General features: G+C 56.7%; 1 protein-coding gene across 1 annotated transcript; it reads right to left on the bottom strand.

The window, feature by feature from the left end:
• Positions 1-2,367: 2,367 nt before the first annotated feature.
• On the bottom strand, positions 2,368-13,651 carry METTL22 (methyltransferase 22, Kin17 lysine). Its single transcript, XM_037507628.2, has 11 exons — positions 13,578-13,651; positions 11,622-11,793; positions 9,768-10,118; positions 7,270-7,310; positions 7,034-7,178; positions 5,747-5,818; positions 5,515-5,568; positions 4,598-4,678; positions 4,282-4,384; positions 3,513-3,681; positions 2,368-2,469 (listed from the first exon to the last, which is right to left on the bottom strand). Exons 2-11 carry the CDS (start codon positions 11,725-11,727, stop codon positions 2,434-2,436), a joined length of 1,158 nt encoding a protein of 385 aa, XP_037363525.1. The 5' UTR covers positions 11,728-11,793; positions 13,578-13,651; the 3' UTR covers positions 2,368-2,433.
• Between the last annotated feature and the right edge of the window lie 10,202 nt (positions 13,652-23,853).

Here is a 23,853-nt window from a genome sequence, read left to right on the forward strand (position 1 = left end):
ACCCATGCTGTCAGTCACTGCCAGCGCGGAGCCGTGGTTCGCAGGGAGGCTGAGGCGCAGTCATTCACTCTCGAGCAGGGAGCCTGCTGGGGAGCCCCCACCCCCAGAAGGCACTAAAGCAAGGCGAGGGCCGGTGATTAATGACAGCAATGGAGCGAGGGTCACCCCTCGTGTGCCCTCCCCGAGCCAGGCATGTCCAGCCCCGGCCGCAGGGGAGTGAGCCCTGTGCCCACTTGCAGACATGGCCGCGGGGGCCCGGAGGGTGGGTGTTGGGCTGTTTCAGTCCCACTCGGGCACCAGGCTGCCTCACCACAGAGCTTTCTTGCTTCTCGGCACGTCCAGGGCCGGGGCCGTGGGGAGCAGGCTTAGTGCCTCTCGTGCCCACTCAGGCCTCCAGATCGTGGCCCCCACAATCCCTCGGAGGTGAGCTCTGAAGCCGGAAACCCCACCACCGCCCCAGCCCGCTTCTGAGCTTGCTCCCTGGGGTGCAGAGGCCCCTGTCCCATGGGGCAAACACCCCCACAGGGCCCCACTGTGTCGTAAAGCCCCAGGCGGCACACATTGTACTCTCAGCCTCGGAGCGCCCCACCCTCCCCATGTCCCGTCCACAGGTGAGCCAAGGCCGCCCTGGGCAGGGCAGCGGGAGGACCAGCCTCCCGCCTGCATCACCGCGTCCTGCAGCGCGTCCTGGAGTGCGGACGGCCCGCGGCCCGTGGAGGCGCTCGAGTCTCAGGCGCTTCCCCCTCCTGGGCCTGGGTGGGGTGCTGGTAAGTGGGATGGAGGCACGTGGGTTTGAGCTGAATCAGGCCGCAGGGTGGGCCGTTTCCTGGCAGCTTCCAGAACGACAGCGTCACGAGGTAGAGCAGGGACTTGGGGCCCAAGAGTCCCCCAGGACCCACAGAGCAGAGGGGCTGCCGCGTCTAAGGGGACTGACCCTGCCGTGGATTCCTTGGCACACGTCCCGGTTCCCATTGGTGAGGCTGGGGCGCCACCGCGTGGCCAGAGCCCTCGGGCAGCGCGTCGGGAGGTGAGTGCCCGGGAGGGACAGCACCTGGGGGAGAAGGACACGCGCGGCCGGCTGGGAGACAGGGCCGAGAACAAGCTCCGCGGCGGTCTCCACCCCCGGCCGGGCCACAGTGGGGAGCCCTGAAAGGTCCCCCTACCGTCAGCCCACCCATTCATTCACTCACTCACTCACTCTCTCTCACTCTCTCACACTCACTCACTCTCTCACTCACTCACTGACCCATTCATTCACTAGCACAGCTGGGAGTCACCCTGGCCCCCATCTATCTCTTCCTGGACCCCTCAATGACTCAGGAGTGAATCTCAGTCCATTCACCGAGAGAGAAGAGCGTGAGCATGTCGGGGAGCCCCGGCGCTAGAGGGACCCGCTCTGTGCCCGGCCTTGTGGGTGGGCCAACGCCCAGCTGCCCTTGGGCAGCCTGAGGCAGACCCCATGACCCCGCCTTTGGGGTCCCCACCACCTCACGGGTGGGGGCTGGACCTTGTGACCCACTTGTCGAGTTGGGCTTGACCAAAGCCATGGGCTGTGCCATCCAAGACAGGGCACCAGGCTGGCTCGGCAGGGGCTGCGATGAGCAACCGAGTTAAGATTCGCACATGCCTGGTCCCTGCGGCCCAGGTCAGCGGATGGCCAGGCCGATGGACCGGAGAGGGGGAGCCAGAGGGAGAGGGCTCTGGGGGGGCCGAGAGTGCAGAAGCAGGGTGGGTGGGGCAAGGGCAGCAGGAAGAGGGGAAGCAGAGACAGGGGGAGCACCAGGGTGGGGGAGGAGGGGAGAAGAGAGGCACTAGACCAAAAACCAGACAGACAGACAGACGTGAAGCGGGACGGAGGGGAGACGGAGGGAGCAGGGCTGCAGAAGGGGTGTGCCATCACAGCTGGCGGGCAGCCACACCCAAGCGCGTGCTGCTTGCTCTGAACACACTTGGCTAGGGGCACGAAAGGCCAGGTCTGTCCAGGAGCCCCACCTGCTCCCCTGAGCGGGGTCAACGGGGGCGGGGGGGCGACAGGTGGGGGAAGGCGACTGTGCCCCCTTCTGCCTGCTGTTATTACAGCAGCTGTAAGCAGCTAACGCTGGGGCACGGCAGCCCCCCCAAGAGTGTGCAGTGCCCGAATGACTCGGGGAAGGGAGCGTGCTGAAAACACTGGCCCCCACTCGACAGAGTGGCCCCTGGGTGCCTCGACACACACACGTCGCAGCAGGAAGGACACAGGTGCTTGAGCGGCCCCGGTGAGCAGCGGGCCCCGGCCGCCGCTGGGGGACAGACCCCAGGAACTGGGCGGGTCTGGCAGGCCCTTCTGCCTTGTTTCAGAATGATGAAGTCTCAAGCATGCACCTTTGTGAGCTTTTGATTTTATTAGAAAAATATCACAAGAACAGTCACGAAGCCCAGCTTGCTGAAGGATGGTCACGTGACTCGCTCCACAAACACCTTCCAGAGCTCCTGCGGCACAGAGAAGGAGACCGGGATGCGACGGGGCCGCCGGTGACCCAGGGAGGGAACCAGCCCAGGAGACTCAGCAGCCAGGCCGGCGGGGGCAGGCAAGCAGGGCAGGGGCGCCTGTGGGCATTCTCATTGCTCAGGGGGCTTCTTCCTTCCACTGTGGGGGCGCCCCGGCCCTGACCCGGGGGGCGTCAGGACGCCACACCCTCCAGAGGCACCGCAGCACGGCAGCCGGGACACGAGCTCTCCACTGGGGCCTCAGTGCCGCACGCTGGGGCTACTGGACTTCGCAGGAGCGGGCTTCCTGGGCCACGCGGTGCTTATCCTAGTGATGGCAGGTGCCACACCCACACCAGATCTTGGGCATCCCCACATCCTCACTGGCAATCAGCCCGGGCTGTGACGGGCAGGCAGGCTGCCCAGAGGAGACGCTGCCCAGAGGGCAGCTGGCACACTGAGGCCATGCAAAGGCCACGCTGCGGGAGGCAGACGGGGTGCGTGGTGGAGAGCGAGCACTGGTCCCCCCTGGCATCCCCTTCTCCTCAGGCCCAGAGCACGGGAGGCCACGGCCCAAAGGCAAAGGGAACGAAGGCCAGACATCCTCCGCCTCTGGACAGCTACGGTCCCGCTCCTGGACAGTTTCGGGGGTTTCCAAGGGTAATCTGGACTTTTCAATATCCCCAAGGGCTATGATGAAGCCACCCAGCGGCACCTCTTGGCTGGGTGACTTGGCATCAGCTTGGACTACTTAGGGTGACCACACAGAGGCCTGTGGTGATGGCGGCCCTCGTGCCAGCAACTCCAAGGTGAGAGCATCGGCCCTGTTCCCGCCCCAAGATCCACCACCCAGCGTCCCTGACATCCTGCTTCCTGCAGGCCGCCCCCGATCTTGCTTCCCCTGGAGTCTAAGCTCTTTCCAGGGAAAGAACAGGCCAGAGAATCCAGAGTGCTGGTTCGCCTGGCTGGAGTCTGGCTCCCGTCCTGCAGGCCAGGTGCAGGGCCCGCATCTGGAGGCCTTGGCCTGCTCCCACGGGGCCACCTACCAGCTGCCGGATGCGCTCGTAGACCAGGCGCTGCGGGAAGGAGGCCTCCACGGGCTCTACCACGAAGCGCAGAGGCCCGTCGGTGAGCCTCTCCAGCCGCTGCAGCGAGGAGCGGAAGTGGTCGTAGGCCTCGCACGTGACGTCCAAGTGTCTCAGTGTGAAGTTGAGCCTGCGGACAGCAGCGACACAGCACTGCTCAGCTGGCCACCGCTCTGCTGTCCCTGCCCGGCCAGCCCCTGCCCAAAGCATCTGGTGCGTGGAGCTGCAGTGACCACGGGGCCGGTGGACAGAGGCTGGGGGCATGGCGGTGGAGGGCGGCTGCGGACAGGCGATGCTTGGGCCCCACAGGCTGGCTTCAGGGAAGCTGTGTTGCGCCCATCAGCACATGGACACTGTCCGGGAGCCCGAAGGCTTGAGACAGTCACGTGGCAATGACCAGGGGCTCTGTCTGCATCAGGCAAGGACAGAAAGCTGGGGTGCTGAGGAGACGGATGGCGTCCCAGGGGGCCATGGGGTGAGGGGCTCTGGGGCGGGCCTGCTCCAACTGTCTGACCTGCTCTGGCCTGACAGGTACCCTGAGGTCTCGCCTCCTTTCTTCATCTGGAAATAGGGATGGCAGCACCCCCACATGGGGTGGTGCAGGGTCACGGGGGGTCATGTGTGCAGAGGGCCCGCGCAGACCTGCACAAAGTAAACAGCGCCCCCGAGGAGGCTGCAGAGCAGGAGAGGAGCCTACTCTTGGGGGCTCGGGGGCTGGGGCAGCTCTCACCTCTTCTCCACAGACAGGATGGCGGTGCAGGCGTTCTTGAGCTTGAGAGCCAGCGCAGAGAGGGTCTTAAACAGTGCGTCAGTGAGGTCGTCATCATAAAACACTGTGGGGAAGGAGAGGGCAGAGGAAGACCTGCGCGTGTCAGAGGAAGCGATTCCTCAGAGGAGCCCCCAACCGCAGAGAGAACCTCATAAGCAGGAGAGACCCCCGTAAATGCCCAGCAGCAACAGCCCTGAGTTACACGTGCGGGGGTGGGGGGTATCCTGGAAGGACATTTCTAGAAGGGAGGGAGCTTACTGCGGGCCTTGGCGCTCACCTTCGGCGGCCAGCAGCACCGTGGTGTGCTCGTACAGGTCCGTGAGGTCCTCCTCCGACCAGCTGAAGGGGGCCGCGGGGTCTGTGGGGGAGGAAGGACGTTCTCTGCTCATTCCTCTCTAGAGGCCACAGCTCATGAGAGACTGGCTGAGAGAAACTTCAGAACAAAAATGGGGTAACAGCTGCTTGGGGCCATAGGTACCCCAGCTTTAGGGCCATGGCCGCTGGCGGAGAGCACAGGGGAGGGGCGGTGGCCTGGGCAGGACGGGGTCTGTGTGGCAGGCTGGGCACTCCTACCCCACCTGCTTGTGTGTGACGCTGAGAAAGCGGCTCTGCCTCTCTGGATTTTTGTACTAGAAGGGGCATAAAGCACGTCCCTCATAGGAATGTCAGGCCAAAGGCCCTGATATGCGGAGCACCTGGCAGGTGGCAGGTACATGTCAAGCCCTGACCTCCAACCTCCTCAAAGCAGATTTCATACAAAGAAGGAAGAGGCGTGCTGGCCTGAACACAGGCAGGGTGAGGCGTCTGGCCACTGCCAGCCCGTGTGGGTGAGGGCGGCGCAGCAGGTCTTCTTGCCCAGTCTGTGGCGAGGGGTCTAAACCCGGAGCTGGCAGACGTGGGCCCCATCCTGATGCCTGCCATGTCTGCTGTGCGGCCCCGGGCAGCACTGAACCTCTCTGAGCCCCAGTCTTGACTCACGACCCAGGGACCACTGCGCTACTGTGCACTGGCATCGGAGTCTGAGTCACAGTGGGACACCCCAGACCACGCTGCCAGCCTGCGGCCGGGCGAGTGAGCTGGCAGGGCGGCGGCTGCAGCCAGGGCTCTGCGGGCAGACGAGGCCACAGGCAGATTGGTCAAGAAATGTCACAGGGGACCACGGGCTCGAAGAGGCCCCGGCGAGGAGACACACACCAGTGCAGAGGTCCACTTTCAGCCAGTCCAGTTCTTTGACCTTGACCGTGCCGCCTGTAAAGACAGAACAGGTAGAATTCCTCAAACTCAAAACATGAGTAGGAAAGAGGATAAACGCTTATTACCCACGATAGCTCGCCCTCCTTCCGCCGCCCGCACGGCCCCTCCCGCCCGCCCGCCCTCCAGGCTGGGCTCTGTGCTCAGGGCACAGAAGCTGATGTTCTGGGCTCACCTGCAGCAGCAGTCAGGTGACTGTTGAGGCTGGTGTTCCGCTGGCACATGGCCAAGAGGTCTGTCCCCACATCTGCAACGACAAAGGGCAGACCCTAAAGTGCAGCCGACAGCACCCTCTCACTGCGCGTCTGCTGGAGAGAGCGGGGGCCGCAGCCCCACAGCAGGGGGACGGAGTGCGTGTGGCACCGCGCCTCTCCCCCCCATACAAGCAGGTTCACTTTAGGCTCTTTCGAAAGGTCTTTTCCCTAAATAAGAGGGGCTCAGGCGGGGGCCATAGACTCCAGGCACCTTCCGGGGAAGGGCTGAGAGCTCCCACGTCCCTCTGCATAGAGGGGCCCAGCACGTCCCCCAGGCTGTGTCCTCTCTGATGACCAAGAGCCCAGGGGAGCTCAGACCGGGCGACCCGAGGGAGGTCACGCCGCAGACTCCAGAGGCTGGCGGCCCTCACTGCTCTCGTGTGACCACTCCTGCACCAGGTGCCCTCGCCAGCAGAGGCGGCGGGTTCCCAATGGCTGGGGCAGAGCTGAGTGCAGCGAGTGCCCCAGCCTTGCTGGGGTGGGCAGAGGTGGGGACGGTACTCTGCCCAAAGTTAAGTCTCGGCGAGAACGCGTGCGTGGGAGGCACAGAAAGTCTAGTCAGTGACAAAGCCTGGATGGGAGGCCGTCGTCTCATCCCAGGGGCCACGCGGAGTTCGCCAAGGCGAAGACAAGAAAACACAGGGGCAATGAAAATGCCCAGAAGTAGACTGGTTTGAAAAACAAAGATGAAATATTAGACTTCCGCTACTGTTGGGGAAGACGGCCTCGCAAAGGAGAAAGACTGTAAAACAGCCAATATACAATAACAATGCAAATTCTAAAGCTCCCTGAAGACAGCGACTTGATGCACTTCATCACCAGGCCTGAGCCTGGCTGACCGCAATGCTGGGGACACCGCCTGCTGGGGGCTGGGAGAAGGCTTTATCTGCCATTCTACAAACTTGTCGCCAAGAGCAGCAAGACTTTCACAATCAGGGAAGACGAGAAAGCAGTTTTTGGCAGCATAGAAAAGGTGGTGCTGGTGGGCTCTAGGCTGAGCAGAGGTGCCCCCACCCCTGCCAGGGCCTGGGTGTGGCTGGGTCACGCTGACCTGACAAACTGAGAGACAATGGCGGGTGGAGAAACCAGCAGGGCTGGATGCCGCAAGCACCGGCCTGCTTCCCTGTCTAGCCTCTCCCCCAGCCCCCCCATTCAGTCAGGAGCCCTGCTGTGCAAGGGCTGTGTCCCCACCTGCCACGCAGGGTTACCTGTGCAGTACACGGTCCTCGCCATGGTGGCTGCAATGATGCTGACCAACCCCATGCCGGCCCCCAGCTCCAGCACCGTGCGCCCCTGGAAGAGGTCCGGCTGGGACAGGATGTAGTCAGCCAGGAGCAGGGCACCCCGCCACACCTGCAGGGGAGATGGTAGGGACCTCCAGGTGACCTGAAGCTCTGGAGAGACACCTGAGGGCTGCGGGGTTGGGGGGAGGGGACCTACCTACCTGCTTGCCAACATCCTCCAGCGGGGTGGCCATGGTGTGCTCTAGACAGGACGGAACCAGGAGAGAAAGGGCCACTGTGAATCGGGGCTGGCCAGAAAGCAGAGGCAGGCACGGCATGCTGCACGCAGGCTCGCGGGCACTGGAGCTGGGCGTCAAAGGGCAGTGAGACAGGCCGGGTTGGCAGGCGGGAGGGGGCGTGTGCACGTCACCCACAGACCAGGCACTGGGCTGGGTATCCGCCCCCACAGTGCATCCCTGGTGCTCCTTACACTTAGACCCCACCCCCACTGGACGGTCATAACAAAGTCTGAAGTGCTCTCCTTGCTTAGGTGAGAATATTCTCCAGCCAGAAGCTGTAGGATAAAATCTGAGTGTGGAGGGGGTAGGGCGTGAGGTCAGGAGCAAAAGGGACAAGGCAAACCTTCTTGCTGTTAATGAAGAGCCGGCTCTAGCATTTTTAAGCGAGATGGTAACAGCAGCACATTCATCCACACCCCCCCGCAGAGTAGGGAGGCTCTGGACATGGCCAGACACACACAAATCAAATCACATGCTGCTCCCCAAACGAGGGTAGCAGGCTGGCGGGAGGGGGACAGCGAGCTGGAGCTGGCCATGAGGTCCACCCGAGCGAGGTGGGCTTTGCTTTCTGTCCCCTCCAGAGCAACTGGGCTTATGACAGGAGAGAGATAGGCTGTGCCATCGTCCTGGGGTCCCGGGGGACCCCCCTGAGGGGGTCTCCGGGGGACCAGACCTTCCTGCCCTCCCTGCAGGTTAGACTCTGGGTCCTGAGAAAAGGTGACTAGTGCATTGTTCACCAGCCTCTTGGCTGGATTTGACCTCCTGGTCTGGGAGAAATCACTTCCGAACCTCTGATTGCTGAAGCCCAACCTGTGTGTACAGGTTGTGAAACAAACAAAAGTATGTCCATGACTGGAAGCTCACTGGATGGACACCTGCCAGAGTCCAGAGCCCAGAGCCTAGAGCCAGAAGCCTGGCCAGAGCCCGGCCTGGGGCCGTGGGGCTCTCCCCTATGCTCACACTAATCCTGTGACGCAGCCCTCATCACCCCATTTCCCAGATGAAGACATTGGGGCTTGGCACTACGTTTCTAAGTTATGGGGACAGCACACCTTCTCCCTGCCGGCCCCCTGTGACTGATGGGGGAGCTCACGAAACTTCCATGCTATCCACAGAGGCAGCTGAGTGCCGTCCTGTGGGGCGAACCAGGCTGGGCAGGGAGGCAAGTTGCTGGGCCTCAGCTGGGACCCCAGACGATGTGCTGTTCCCTCTTCCCTGCCCACCCCTGAGGGGAGCTGTTCTTGCTGGTTCAGAAAGCACTGGCAGGGGTCCAGAGTAGAGCGCACAGGGTCGCCAGGTCTGTGTGAGGGGGGGTTGTCCCATGTGACAGATGATGACACTAAGCTCAAGAGGCTCAGTCATGTACCCATGACACCCCGAGTACCTGCCTCCCGGCCCCCAGTTCTCTCTGGTCCAGTTTCCTGATCTATGAAGTGAGGACGATGGACTTTGGATTTCTCAGTTTACTTTGACCCTCGGGCCTGGGACTCTTAGCAGGTTTACGAGTAAACTTTGGGTTTTTGTCACTCCTGAAGTTATGTGGAAAACACACTCTCCTCCAGGGTAGCCTTTTCTTATTCTTTTTCCTTTTCCTTTTCTAAATCAAATTTTCAGAAGGGCCCACCAAGTGCAAAGAGTCACGTGAGTGGACAGGCGGCTGGCAAGAGCGGCACTGGCACGAAGTCCCACCCACTGGGCTCCGACCTGGGTGCTTTCTGTGCAAAAACTGAGGTGGGGTGAAACCTGTCCCAGGCAAGTGGGGCCCTCTCCAAGTTACTCTGTGCACTGAAGTGGGGGGCAGAAGGGCAAGAGGCGCTGCTCCAGCCCGGGTTTCTGATGGCTCCCCACGCGCCTGCGCAGGGCGGACCTGATGACAGGGAGCGGAGAGGGTGACTTCCAGACACCGTGACTCAGGCCTGTTGCGAGGCCAGGGGGGCGGGAAGGCAGGGAAGCTGGCCACTCGGTGACCCTTTCTCCTGGGACTTTGCTCCTTGAGTGCGGGACAGTCAACCCCAGCACATGAAACTCGCATGCTCCAGAGGCCAAAGGCTGGACGGGGGCTGACCAAGCCTGTGGCGCCCCCTCGGGGAGGCCAGTAAGGGAGGGCTGAGCAGGAGACGGCCACCAGTGAGCCCTGAGAACAGACTGCACCAGAGACCCTCCCCAGAGGAGCAGTGCTGGGGCAGGGGGTGAGAAGGCGCTGTGGCGCCGGCCCACGTGGCTGAGCTCCGAGCCCTCCTCCCTCGGCCAAGCAGCTGCACGGCCGAGGCCTCAGCTCAGGGGATTCCTGGATCGCCTGAGCCGGTCCCGATGACCTGTCTTACTCTCTCTCCCTGGCCTGGGCAAATACACTGTGCGCCCTGACCCACAGATCCACACGGGGAGTCGCCGCAGTGGCGGGGAGCCAGGCCCTTACTTACCTATTTTGATGACATTGTTGGGGTCACTCCCTTGGGCTGTGTCGTCCAGGATGTCGTCCTCTTCCTGCCTGAGAATCACTGGATGGACCTTGTCTCTCGCAGGTCCAGGTACGTCCGGGTCAGAGGCAGCCCGGGGTCTTCTCACCACATCCAAATCCCCATCCTCGTCCAGCTGAACTCCCACCCCCTCCGGGCAGGCGTCACTGCAGCGGCTTCCCAGCGGGGATCCGGGGCTGCCAGTCCCCTGGGGCGGTGACTCCCGGGTGCAAGCACCTCCATGACCACCACCCTCTGCCCCTGAGTCTGTCTGGGCGTCTCCGTTCCGCAGAAGCTTGAACTGGGTCAGGAAAACTGAAAGGCAAACAGAAAAAAGGCGCGAATATTTCCAAGCTGCCTGCTCTTTATTGTTTCTGTCTCCAGGCTGGGTTTCACAGGCTGGGTGGAGACATAAAAAGGTCAGCAGAAAAGGCCCATTTGACTCAGCCACAACGCCGGGGTGTCTGGCCTGACCTTCACCATCGCCGTGAGGGCACACTCACCTCACTGCACTTCACAGACGCTGCCTTTTGCACACATGGAGCTGTGGGGACCCAGTGCCCAGTGAGCCTACCAGCACCATTTTTCCAACAGTGCTCACTTCCCGGCTGGGTCTTGTCTAGCTCAGGCCTGCGCAGCTATCTTAGACCCAGTGCTACTGCCCACTTAACAGACGACAGGACAGTGTGAACATGACTTCTATATACACCGGGAAACAAAATAAGTCACATGACTCATTGGGCTTTATCACGGTGGTCTGGAACCGCACCTGCACCTCTGAGGGGTGTGTGCAGTGGCCATCTTACAGACGTGGAAACTGAGGCTGAGAGAGTGTAGGTGAGCTGGCCAAGGACAGCTCTGAATGAGGCTGAGGCAAGGCTCACGCCCAGTCTGTCACTCCCCAGGCCACTGCCTTTGTCACCAGACTGGTTGGCTGGAGACCTACTAAGACACACTGGTCAGCAGGATGAACCAGGATCCAAAGTGTCCCTCACCCTCTGGGGGCCAGAAGGACACCAGGACAAGGTTCAGTGAGAGCGGCATGTCAGCGGGGGCCAGGGCAAGGGCTAGAACAACAGCCCCAGGCTGGAGTCCTTGAGCCCTGGTATCTGACCATGGACGTTGCTGTCTGTCCTTTACCTCAGTTTCCTGATCCAGGAGTCAAAATTATAGTGCGAGGAAAGGAGAGTGAATCATAGCAGGAGGGCCATCTAATCAGGGTGAGCAGGCTGGCATGGGTGCCAGGATGACATTTGAGGAGCCAGGGCCAAAAGGAAGAATATTCTAGGAAGCAATAGGTGAGGAAGGTGTGTGAGGGACAGGAAGGGGCTGAAATGGCCACAGCAAAGCAGGTGGACACACAGGCAAGGGAGGGGCAGCACTGGCTTGGAAGGTCAAGGTCAGGGGCTTATTCTGAAGTAATTTTATTCTGAAGTGATGGGACAGTCACCAGAGGATTTAAATCTGAGGGGTCATGTGATCTGCATTCCCAAGACCTCCCTGGCTGCCGGGGAGCTGGGGGGGCCAGCAGGCACCCTGGTGGGATGTGCCAGGCAAGTGATGAAGGTGCTGGACAGTGCAGACAGAGGGCAGTGGGCAGATGGAGCCGTGGTGCCCTGTCTCCCCTAACGGAGGAAGGTCTCCCTCGGGGTGGGGGTGGCCCACTCCCGTCTGCTGTCCCAGCATCAAGTCCTGGTGGGTACACGGGGGAGCTCAGGAGAGCAATTTACACAATGAAAGAATGGGCGTGAGAAAAAGAAAGTACAAGGTGAGGCCATGGGGTGTTGGGCCCCCCTTTGCAGACACCCTGGTCCTTACCGGGCTGCCCCATGCTGTTCAGTCGCACCATGAAGTGTCTGTGGTTTGGGGTGTAGAGGTGGACGTCCGACAGCACAGTGTCGCTTCTGAAGGTGACCTCATCCATGGCCGGGTGGGAGCCTCATTCAGCTACCAGGTGCCTGGCTCCACATAAGTCACGGGGCAGCAGCACCTGGGAGGCAGGACAGAGGTTCATACAGCAGGTCCAGAAGGGGGACAGTGTGAACAATTCCAACCAGGGGTACAGAGTTTTGCAGCACAGCGGAAGAAAGTGCTTCCCTTTCAATGCTTTTCATTTTCCCTAAAGGAGAAAGTTTCAGGGCCCAGGGAAGGGAAATGAAACCAGCTAGAAATGTGTTATTTTGCTTGTATTGTGTTCATTTTTATAGTAGTCTTTTATCTGTGGTAAGGGACCTGAGAAAGCTTTTTTAAATTTCTCCCCACTTTTTAATTATGAAGATAGACAAGAAAACGGAAGTCATAGCACAATAAATAACCATATAAATATACAGTGCTTAGATTCAATGATCTTTCTGCTGTGTTCACTCCATCTGTGTTTTTTTCTTCCCTGACTGTAAAGTATATTGTTGACATCACAACATTTACCCCTAATACCTCGGAGTTCATCTCCTAAGACGTGCTCATATAAACCCACAAGAGCCTTGGTAGACATAAGATAAAAAGTCCAGTCCAGTCAAGTTTCTCCACTTGTCATTCAAATGTGTCCACAGCCAGTCTTTCCTAAACCAGTATTCACTGCGATTTACATTTTACATTTGTGATTTGCCCTTTGGTCTTTGTTTATTCTACAAGTTGATCCCAGCTTCCCACATACTGTTGTTTTTTCTTTTTTAAAGAGTGGATTTAAAAGCAGTTGAGGGAATACAGGTGACACACAGGTATGGAAGTGTTATGAAATCATGAGGACCCAGGTGACACGGATTTCCTTAGAGGGGTATTTTCAGAACCAGGTATCCAGGAATGTGGGGGCACCTTGTAACTATCTCAGGGTCCGTGTGAGCATTAAATGAAATAATGGTGACTTTCAGGGTTCAGGGCAAAGTAAACTCTCAATAAGTAATAGTAAATATTACCGTTACACCATAATCTGCTATAAAGGGCGTGCTGGGAAGATGGGGAAAGGCAAAGGTGAGTTTCTTTACTTAGGAACAGCTGCCTCAGTCTCCATCTAGCTATGACGGGGCTGACTGAGCTTTAGGCCCCTCTTCTCAGGGGGCAGAACAGGGGAAGGAGACCCAGATGCAGATGGGGACCCCTTCCTCAGGTTGCAAATCATTCCCATGCAGTTGCTGACAGGAATCCTTGACTCTCCTAAGGCTGTGGGGTCTGACTCATCTTTCCCTTCCCAAAGCCCCCCAGCGAGGACTGCCCCCTAAAGCACTGTTTCAGAGTCTGGGGGTTCAAATCCCTCACCCCTCCTAGTCTTTCTGCCAGGAGCCACTCCACTCACTCATTCAACCACTTGGAACTGGGTGCACATTCTGTGCCGGTTCATAACCAGGCGCTGCACAACGGAGGGCAAGTTGTGAGGTATGGGCAGCTGGAGGCACCGGGCCGGGGAGTGGGGAAGAAAACTCGGCCCTGGGGGCCAGGGGTCCAGGGACTCCTCCCCGGGGCTCCTCAGACTGGACCTTGCCTCTCCTTGACACGACCCTTCCAGACTAAGGACTGCTCCCTCGGATGCAGCCACAACGTGATCACTGTCCTCCCCTCTACCCGCAGCTGAGGAGGCTGCTTGGACCCTGGACCGAGCCCCCGGGCCGAGCCCGATGAGGACGTGGACGCCTTACCCCGACACCAACTTAGAGGGGAAACTGAGGCTGAGCGTGGGGACCTGGGGCCCAGGTACGTGGGAGCCCGGATTTCACTGCCAGGTCCGGCGCCAGGGCACCTTTTGTGCTCTAATCCGTCCCGCTGCCTCTCCTAGGCGCTTACCCGCAGTCGGCCACAGTTTGAAGTCCTACCTAACCCTGTCACCTCGGGACTCAGGAGGCCGCCATTGTGGTCGGCCTGCGCATGCGCGGCCCCGCCCCTCTGCGCCCCGCCCCGTGGCCCCGCCCACACCCTGGCTGCTCATGCGTGCTGCGACCGCCCACCTGGCGCGTGGTCCTAGTTCTGGGCACCGCTGCGGCAGGTCCCCCTCACCTGCTGGGGGCTGCTCTTATTTGCCGGGTGTGTTGGGGTGACCGTCCTGGAGGGACCACGACTACGGGTCGGGGGGTCTGTTAGAAAACTCGCCCTCGATCACGCAGCTACTAAGTGGCGAGACTTGGATTCGAACCTGGGTCACCAGAGCTCCGGTGCCTCCTGCGCTGTTAAGCAGCATCCTAGATGCTGTTATTGCTACCCTTGCTCTTAGTAGTCAGTAGTAGTAAAAGCTGGTGGGTATTTCATTCATTCAGTCACAAGTGAATTGCTTCATCAGGCAATGAAGACTCGGTCTTACTTGAACTTCTAAGGGGAAATGAGAGCTGCTGCAGGTGTTGCACTCTAAGGAAACTGCTAAGCACCCAGGACCACGTGTGTAAAATGCACACACACACACACACACACACACACACACACACACACACACGGCCTCAGCTGGCACCCACTGTCTTAATTATTTTAAAATGGATTTCTCTTTTCAAGACAAAAGATTCCATGGGTACTGTTGATAAAACATGGGGTACGGGGCTTGATAAGGGTGACCTGGCAACAAAAGAGAAAAAAGTGTTTTTTAAGGAAATAGATCCTGTTAACTGAACTCCCCGGGACGGAGAGAAGTCCTGAGGCCCCGTGCAGTCCTGGTTCTCTCTTGCTGACTGAGAGCTCCTGGTGCTGCCAGTCCCAGAAAGGGCAGAGGCGAAGGTGCCATTCATGTTCCTGGGATTTGTCTTTGAACTTGGGAGAATAAACAGGAGAGGAGCAGGCACAGAGGCCCTATACAAAGAAAAGTCAGATCCTGTCTCTTTGTTAGAATCCTTTGAGGTGCCCCATCTTGGACAGAAAGGGACATGAGTGTGCTTTCCCCTCATACCCTTTCCACCTCACCTCTGCTCCCCCTATTAGATCTGCTCCCCCACCCTTATAACCTCATTTAATGGGAATTGCATTCTTAGAGGCCTGTAGGGTAAGGTAAAAAATGATACCAGGCTTTTCTGCCCTTCCGCCATTAGGATAGATGATGGATCCCTGTGGTCCTGAATGCATGCCTGATGGCGGGCACCTGGAGTGGGGTGTGGGCATGCATAAGTGGGTACACCTGGGCTGAGAGACCGAGCTTATAAGGGCGGCGTCACCCGGATGCCAGAAGAACCACAAGAGAGCAGAGAACGAGAGAGAGAATGAGAGCGAAAGAAAGGAGCAAAAGAGAAGCAGAGACCACAAGAAAATGCCGGAGAGCCCAGAAAGAGTGAAGACTTGCTGGGGGCTGGGAGGCCTGCCAGTCTCCCGGCTCCCCAGCACCCCTGCCTGCCGTGTGCCTGGTAAATCCCAATAAAAGCCGGCAAAAGCCACCGAGGGCACCAAGAACTCTCTCCTCCTTACCCTGTCTGCTCGGGTCGTAGAAAACCTGGCCTGTGCCTCTCCTGCCATTACAAGGCCCCATCTCCAAATTCAGCAGCACCGGGTAAGTGTTTCCATATATAAATTTGGAGAGATTACATTCAGTCCATAATACCTGTAAAGTCAGGAATGGCCACAGTGCAGGTTTTCTGATCCCATGCAGACCGGGTAAAGGAGGAGTCAGAGTCCTCAGTGGCTTTTTGCAGGTCTTTTATTGGGGTTCAGCGGGTACGTGGCAGGCAGGGGTGCTGGGGGGCCGGGAGGTTGGCAGGCCTCCCAGCCCCCAGCAAATCCTCAGTCTATCTGGGCTCTCTGGTGATCTCGGCTTCTCTTCTTTGCTCCTCTTCGGCTTCTTTCTCAGCTTCTATTGCTGCTACTGGCGTCCCCGTGACGCCGCCCTTAAAAAGCACAGTCTTAGCTCAGCTGAATCCCATCTACCTATGCCCACACCCTATTCCAGGTGCCCGCCATCAGGCATGCATTCAGGACAACGATCCATCATCTATCCTGATGGCGGGAGGGCAGAAAAGTCTGACATTTTCTTTACCCTACAATACCTTTCTTGCCTCTCAGTCTCTGGAGGTTCCTGGCATCACCCCAACATCTGCCTGCATTTTCCCATGCCCTTTTCTCTGTGTGTGTCTGTGTCCAAATGTCCTCTCCTTAGAAGGACATCTGTCTTTGGTTTAGGACCCAACTCCTCCGATAGGACCTCACCTTAACTTCATCACATCAGCAATGAACTCTGTTTCCGAATATGTCACTTTCCAGGTACATGGTTAAGACCTGAATGTATCTTCTGGCGAGACACAGTTTGACCCCCAGAGGAAGCCACCTTGGAAGGCTGTTCCAGACCCAGCTCCTTAGCCCCCAGCTGTGAGAGTCCCTGCCCCATCCATGTGTTCTCACCGGACCCCTGGGACATCATAGTGTACAGACAAGTCAGCCCCACACAGGCTCTGCCTGCATGCAGACCTGCAGAATCCATCAACAGCCAAAGACAACAGTCAATGCCACTGCATTTTGGGCATTTACGACCCAGCAGCATCTTATCAGAACAAGTAGCTTATCAGAAAACCCAGCCCGTCTTTGCAGCGCCATGAAGGCAGATGGGGTAGAACGGACCCTTTATTTCTGTGTCCAGCCGTTTCCAAACCACTTGCTGGGCTCTCTAAGTTCTTCCTTCGTCTCACCGCCACTGCTGACGCCCAGAGAGGTGACACACCCCCCTCCCCCAGCTCCCGAGAGGCAGGCTGGGTCTCTGAATCATCTCTGTGGGTCTGCTGGGTCTTTCAAGCACGCCAGGCAATTTTCGCCTCTGACTCTCTTCCCTGGGTGATGCAAGAGTTTGGGCGCTAACTCACATAAGCCAGAGACATCACCTGCCCCCTCCCCCCTGCCCCAGCCTGGGTTAATGACAAATCATGTACGTGGCGCAGGAAGCTGACCAATGGCCAGATGTGTGATGAGGAGCTGGCTTGCAGGAAATTGCTGCCAGGTGATTGCCGGGGGTTCAGAATAGCCCCCTTTCCAAAGGTTGTGCGTGGACAAATGCTTCCTGTGCTTCCCATTGGCCCCGGAGGACGCTGTCCTTCTGGACAGAGAACTCTGTCCCGGGGATGGTGGGAAGTGGGCGATGGTCAATGTTCTCCTCCTGCCAGCTGACACAGCGGCCCCAGTGACCACCTCTCGTTCTGGGCTGGGTGCGGACATGCACCCTCCTGACCTTCCAGGCCATGGCTCAGGACTCCAGCCCCCAGCTCCGTGGCTGATTAATTATACTCATTTGTTCAATGCATCCTTGTGGAGAGCTTTTCACCTGCTGGGTACTCAGGCAGATGACTTCTCTGAAACTCAATTTCCTCATTTCCTGGGTACTGATAACAATACCTACTTGAAAGGGTTGGTGTGAGAACAGGTGAAAAAAAAAATAACATGAAAAGTTCTAGGTATTTCTTAGAGATGATCTGACAGTATCTGGGATGTTGCAAAGAGTCCGTCAATTTCACTTCTTTTGCCAACTCAGATTGGTAGATGAAAATCGGCAAATTCTAGTGTTAGGCACACTGTCTGTCTTCCTTATAGGACACCTGTCATGGGATTTTAGGGTCCATCCCGATAATCAAGGATGCTCTCATCTCAAAGCCTTCACTTAGTCACGTCTGTAAGGACCCTTTACCGAAATCGGTTCACATTCATGGTTTCTGAGTAGACGTGTCTTCTGGGGGCCAGCATTCAACTGACCACAGCAAGAGAACTTGACGTTCACGCTCTCACACCAGTCAGTGATTGGCTGAGGTTCACCCCGGGAGGATGGAAACTCCCAGGCACTAATTGCTTTCTGCAGGTGTCGACGAAGTCATCCGAAGGCTATCTGGCTGATATTGTGCGGGATGTGAGTAAGATGTTCTCGTACGTAGAGAAGAAACACAAAATACTGTTTCCTCAGGATAGATGCATGTTATATAAATGCACAAAGACCCCCCCTCTTCTTGGGAGGGGTCTATGCTGGGGGTAGGATCAAGAGGCCTTTGCTTTCATTTTAAAGAGCTGCCTCATTATTATTTGTATATTTAGAAATTTATTTGGCACTGAAAGTGCACAGGGGCCTCCCTGGGTCAAACATGGTCACCAGGAGGACTGAAAGGAGGCGGTGGGAATAAAATGTGACACACTGAATAAAAACAACCTATTACCCAGCTACTCAGACAAACGCATCTCAGTCTGTTGGGGCTGCTCTGACAAAATACCACATGGCACATGATTTATTAACAACAGGAATTTCTTTCGCACAATTCTAGAGGCTGGAATCGAGGCGCCAGCAGGTCAGGTTCTGGCAGAGGCCCTCATCTAGATTCCAGACGGCTGACGTCTGGCTTTATGCTCCCATGGGGGTGGGGGGTGGGGTGGAGTAGGTACTTTGTAGGGTTCATATCCCACTTCTAGGAATGGGATATGGGCCCTAATCCCACTGACAGGACTCCAGCGAAGGCCCCACCTCCTGACCCCATCACATCATTAGGAAGTACTTACCGCTGTTGATTTGTCTCCACTGTGCTGACTGAGTGGAGTTGATGCTCCTTTAGCTGCTCCACTCCACCCCTTCCACTGCGCTCACCTGTGCTGACTGCACACGAAGCAAAAATGATGCAGTTAGGGTTCCCCACCCTGTCCGCCTGGCTGGGAGACCGATGCAGACTCTCCTTCCTCATGCCGGCACTCACCTGTTAGAAGTAGCTGAGCTGTGGTGGCTGCTCTCAGCAGTGCCGAGGGGTGTCTGCAGAGGTGACGTGGTCCTGACTGGTGGGTGGCCGCGGCTCCTCCCGTGGACACCTCTGAGAGTCGTCTGGAGGTCCTGGCTGTGTTAAGTCCCCCCAAGAACATGTGGTTTGAAATGGAGACGCTGGAGACCGGAGAACACCACCAAGCAGGGACAGGAGAGGCCTCAGGCAGCTTTAGGGGGGCTCTAGGGGAGCTGACCCTGGAATTGGCCCACCACCAGGCAGACTGCAGGGCCCTCTCCACCAAACACTTCTCGGGGGACTGGGCCAGGCGTGTTCAATGCCTGTCCTCTGCAGCGCCCCCACCTGTCCTCCACCCTGAGGACAGGCGCGCCGGCCAGAGACTCAATGCCACGGGCCCTTTTCATTCTGCTCTCGGCTTTTGTGATCTATTTTCCGCCGCCCTCTCCAAGTTTCAATTTTCTCTTTTTTACACGATGACACTTCATGAGCCTTCAGATGTTGCACATTCACTTTGATTACACATCCCCCCATCCGCGCCTTTCATCTTGGGAACATTTTGCAACCAAATCGAATCAATACGGAGCAAGGGGGGCCTGGTGGAGGGGCCACATGTCTGGGTTTACTTCAGGAGCTCTGCCTGGCGGCTGGGAGCGGGAGGCTGAGGCCTGACCTCCAGCGGGACATGCCGCCCTGGGCCCACCTAGCAGCGCAGAAGAGTCTCAGGGGCCCGCTGCCTTCACACGCCCTTCAACTCGTTCTCCCAGCAACCTGAGGGGCAGGTGTCCCCAAAGTCCCCGTTTTGCAGCTCAGCAAGCTGAGGCTCAGCCGTCCCAGGCCACTTACCCGCAGTCACTTGGCATCTAGGGAGCTAGATGGACCTGACCCTGAAGAATGGCTTAGAAAAGGGAAGTGGGTCTTCTAAGATGCACCCCAACTTCCTAGAGTCAGTGGCCTCTGTGCAAGCTTGGCCTGCCTGGCTCCCGTGTATGAGGCTCTGCAGACCTGGAGGTGGGGATGCATGTGCATGACTTATGGGGAGGGGCTTCCAGGAGACACTGCAGAGGCCGCAGGCCCAGCATGAGAGGGGGCAGCCTGAGCCGTGGGGAGCTCTGAGCACGCATTACATCAGAGTGTTAGCAGCATGGGTAGGAGTCTCCCAGGGATGGTATGAGAACTGAGAAGTCTGAAATCCAGGGGTGGCCTGGCCTCAGTCCCTCTGAAGGTGGCCTCTGTCCCAGCCACAGTGGCCACCCACAATGCTGGGTGTTCCTGGGCTTGCTGACCTTTGCTCCAATCTCCTTTCTCATCCATATCTGTCTTCCTTATAGGACACCTGTCATGGGATTTTAGGGTCCATCCCGATAATCAAGGATGCTCTCATCTCAAAGCCTTCACTTAGTCACGTCTGTAAGGACCCTTTACCGAAATCGGTTCACATTCATGGTTTCTGAGTAGACGTGTCTTCTGGGGGCCAGCATTCAACTGACCACAGCAAGAGAACTTGACGTTCACACTCTCACACCAGTCAGTGATTGGCTGAGGTTCACCCCAGGAGGATGGACACTCCCAGGCACTAATTGCTTTCTGCAGGTGTAGACAAAGTCAAGCTCATTTAGAAGCTGAACTACCGAACTCGGTGTCTTCGTGGGGTGTCTGGTGCTTGTGTCTATCAGCCCCTTGAGGTGGTCCTAGAGTTCCCGCCTCCGCTCTCCCATCCCAGTCAGCCCCTGCCAGTCTAGCCAGCCTCTGGCCAGCCGCCGGCTCCTGGTGCCAGCTCAATAAATATCGACTTTTGTATGACTCTAGGTGTTATTCCTGTTCTGTGGGGGAATTTAAGCCACAGGCGAAAAGGGCAGCTGGTGCAAAAACAGAATTTTCGATTTCTTCTTTCCCAGCTGGAAAATGTGTTGCAGACAGAATGGTGTTGAGCCCTGTGGAGAGACGCAGGGAAGAGGATGGGGGAAGGGGCTGAGGCAAGCCAGAGGCGGGTCATGTTCTCGCGGGTGCATGGCTGGGCTGGTGTGGAAGCGGGGCTGGGGAAGGCTGGAATGCCAGGGGTGCACAGGAACTGAGGGACCGGGATGCAGTGGCCGCTCCAGGACAGGCGGTGTGTCCTGGGCACAAAGCCCTGGGCTTCCACGTCTTAGATTCTCATCCTGACTCTTGCTAATGAACCTCTGACTTGGGTGAAGTTCATGTCCGTTTCTTTCATCTATACATGGGGTAAGAACGCCCACTGAACAGGGTTGTTTTCAGGATCGAATGGAACAGCCTAGCTTGGTACTTGATTTATATATTAGTTGCTCAATAAACACACCTTCCTCTCTTCAGTGTCTGAAGTGTTCCTATAGAATTGGGGTGGGTAAACTGGCCCCAGGCCGAGCCCCATGTACTGCCTTCTTCCATAAGTGAAGTGTTATGGGAATACTTGCTTGTAACTGTTCCTACTGCTTTACCCTCTGTGCAACCTCAGAGCTGAATAATTGTGGCCAAGATCCTATGCCCGGGGAATGACTCAAATATTTTCTGGCCCCTTAAGAAAAAGTTGGTTGAGGCGCTATGTAAGAGCTAGGTCTTACAGAGAGAGCCCGCTTCTCTAGATGGTCAGTGGTGTGTCTGTGTAGACGAGGGGACTGGCGGCTTGTGCCAACATGTGAGTTCCTTCTCTTCGGCACTCTGTCTCCAGGGCGCTCAGTCTCGGGGGGGGGGGGTGGGATCTAGGTGGGGACTCAGAGGAGGACCCCAAAGTCCTCAGTGGGCCTGTAATGTGCTGGGTTGTGCCAGTTCCCAGCAAGGGCCATGTGGCCTAATGGTTAGTAGAAAAGCATAACAGCAAAGCAAGTCAGTCTGGGGTGGAGTCTCCAATTCGATTCTATGACTTGGGGGCAAGTCACTATACCTCACTGTGTGCCTCAGTTTCCCTTTCTCTAAAATGGGAGTCTTGGTAGCACATCACTCATAGGGTTGTTGAAGGGATTAAGTGGGTAATGTGTCTATTATGGAGTCTGGCCCCTAAGTACTCAAAAAGCAGTGGCCATTTTCTAGTTGATTTGGAAGCTTCCAGCCCCCGCCTGGCCTTCGGAAGCCCTCCTGGGCTGGCTGCCTCCCTGACAACCTCGCAGGTGCGGACTGGGGCCTGTCAGCTCTGGCTGGCTCTGCCCTTTGCATCCAGCTGGCTTTCGCCCCCCCAGGCTTTCTTGAGCCTCTTTTTGCCGCACCCTGTTGGGCAGAACTGTTTTCCAGGATGCTGACAGCGGCCTTTAGTTCTCACTGAAAGGTCCTGAAGCTTGAAAAGGTTAGAGCGGGAAGGTGGGAGACCAGCTTGTGCGATGGCAGCCAGGTGACTCTGGAGCTGGGTGGGGTGGCGGGGCTGGACGGTGGCCTTCACGGCTCCTATCCACGTGGGAGTGATCCTTGATAAATCGGGTGGGTGTGCTGATTCTGTCCGCGGCTCTCCTTCCTCTCAGGAGCCAATCTGCTCCATCCTTGTGGTTCTGGGAGGGATTATGAATCAAGGCACTCGTACCCTCTTCTAGGGTCATGTGATTCAGGGTGGCCAGTCACCGAGGGCCAACCTCCTGGCCCCAGACTACTGAAAGAGACATGTGACCCAAACAGGACCAATCAGATTCTTCTCTGGGATTAGCCTATGGATTTGGGGTATGGGATGTTGTTATTCTCCCGGGCTGCTAGACTAGGAGGAAAGAAGTCTGGGACCTTTGCCTGTCGTGTGGATAGAGCCTGAGAAACAGAAGCAAGAAGAGCTAATAGGTTGGCAAAGACAGAGACCTGGTGATAGCTCTCTTCCCGGCTCCTGGATACAGCCAGAAGCACCTCTGAGCTCCCTGATTCTGTGGAATTTTCCAGTTTAGACTATTTGGATTAGGTTTCTGCAACTGGAAACAGAGTAAGTTTGATTGATTTAAGATTTATGGAGCACTTCTGTGTGCCAGACACTGTACTAACAATTTTATAAACATCGTCTGATTTCTCTTGAGTGCATCATTCATGTCTTGGAGAGTCTTTTCTGCTATGTAGAATGGGCATAATATTATAAGCCGGCTGTGAGTCTTCAGTGAAGGAAAGCATATGAAGCTCCTGGCACCTAGTAGGTCCTCACTAAATGCTAGGTAGTTTTCTCCAACTAGGCATCTCTGTGATGATATCTTTGGAAGTACTTTATGGAACAATGTCTCTGTTTCCCAAAGTGGAACTGAGGAATCAAAGAATATGCACTGGTTAAAGTCCTTGACACACAGCCCCAAATTACGCTCCAGAATCATGTAGTAGTTATCTTTATGGCTGTGCAAGAAACCACCACAAACACAATGGCTTAAAAGAGCACACCTATTATCTCACCCTTTCTGTGGTTCCTTGGCTGGGTCTCGGCTTCACTGTCTCTTATAAGGTTTTGAGCAGGTTGTCAGCACGGGCAGTGGTCTCATTTGAAAGCTCAACTGGGGAAGAATCCGAGTCTTGGCTCACTCATGTTATTGGCAGAAAAGTTCCTCCTGGACTGTCTCCTGAGGCTCTCAGATCCTCAGGGATGTTGATAAGAGGATCGTACAGTTTCTGGCCATGCTGATCTTCCATCGTGAGTCATGGAAGCCAAGAAGGCAGGCAGAGCAAGTCTACCAGCAAGATGGAAACTGCAGGCTCATTGGACGGCATCACAGAAATGACACCCATCACCTTTGCTGTGCTCTGTTGGCTAAGAGCAAGGTCCACCACTCACACAGAAGGAGACCACCCAAAGATATGATTCCCAGGAGGAGGCATCACTGGGAACCACTGACTTTTTTCTGTTATGAGTTATGCTCTTTATGTTCTACCTAAGGAATCTTTGCTTAACCCCAGGTTATCCCATGTCCTCCTATATTCTCCTTTAGTGTATAGCTTTTCCATTTTGGCATGTAAGTCTGTGATCCATTTAGAGTTAACTTTGACATGTGGGGCAAGCCATGGATCAATGTTTATTTTTATTTTTGCATATGAAGTCCAACTGAGTGAGGTCATTTTAGTCAATGAGAAGACTCCCTGTGCTGTGTGATTACAATCCTAATGATCACATGTCGTGAGCACTCCCTGTGGGTTGTACCTGCATGAAGGAGCACCTAGTTAAATGGCTTCTCAGTGCTATGCACCTAAGTTAGAACTCCCTCCCCACCCACACCAATTGACTTGTAATGACCCATGAGACATTTCCTTGAGTGAACAAAGCAAGGTTTAAGCCGCCATTTGTGGAAAAAGAAATGTATGCACGGTGTGCTAAGCCATGTACTGGCCTGCACAATGTATCTCCGGAAAGATGCAAACAAATTTCTAAGTGTGGTTTCCCCTGGGGAAGGGAACTTGGGGACTGGGATCAGGAGTGGAGGCGAGGCTCTTCACTGCATGGCGTTCTGTATTCCTTGAATTTT

The sequence above is a fragment of the Talpa occidentalis genome, unplaced genomic scaffold, assembly GCF_014898055.3.
Source record: "Talpa occidentalis isolate TD23 unplaced genomic scaffold, MPIMG_talOcc4v2.1 talOcc4.12, whole genome shotgun sequence".
Lineage (NCBI taxonomy): Eukaryota > Metazoa > Chordata > Mammalia > Eulipotyphla > Talpidae > Talpa > Talpa occidentalis.

Bases quoted from the DNA above. Each gene is read 5' to 3' on its own strand.
- METTL22 (XM_037507628.2), bottom strand. From the start codon at position 11,727: ATGGATGAGGTCACCTTCAGAAGCGACACTGTGCTGTCGGACGTCCAC. The intron at 7,311-9,767 runs GTAAGTAAGGGC...CGTCCTGTCTAG, and splicing joins CAACAATGTCATCAAAATAG to AGCACACCATGGCCACCCCG. The intron at 5,569-5,746 runs GTGAGCCCAGAA...CTGTCTTTACAG, and splicing joins TCACCTGACTGCTGCTGCAG to GCGGCACGGTCAAGGTCAAA.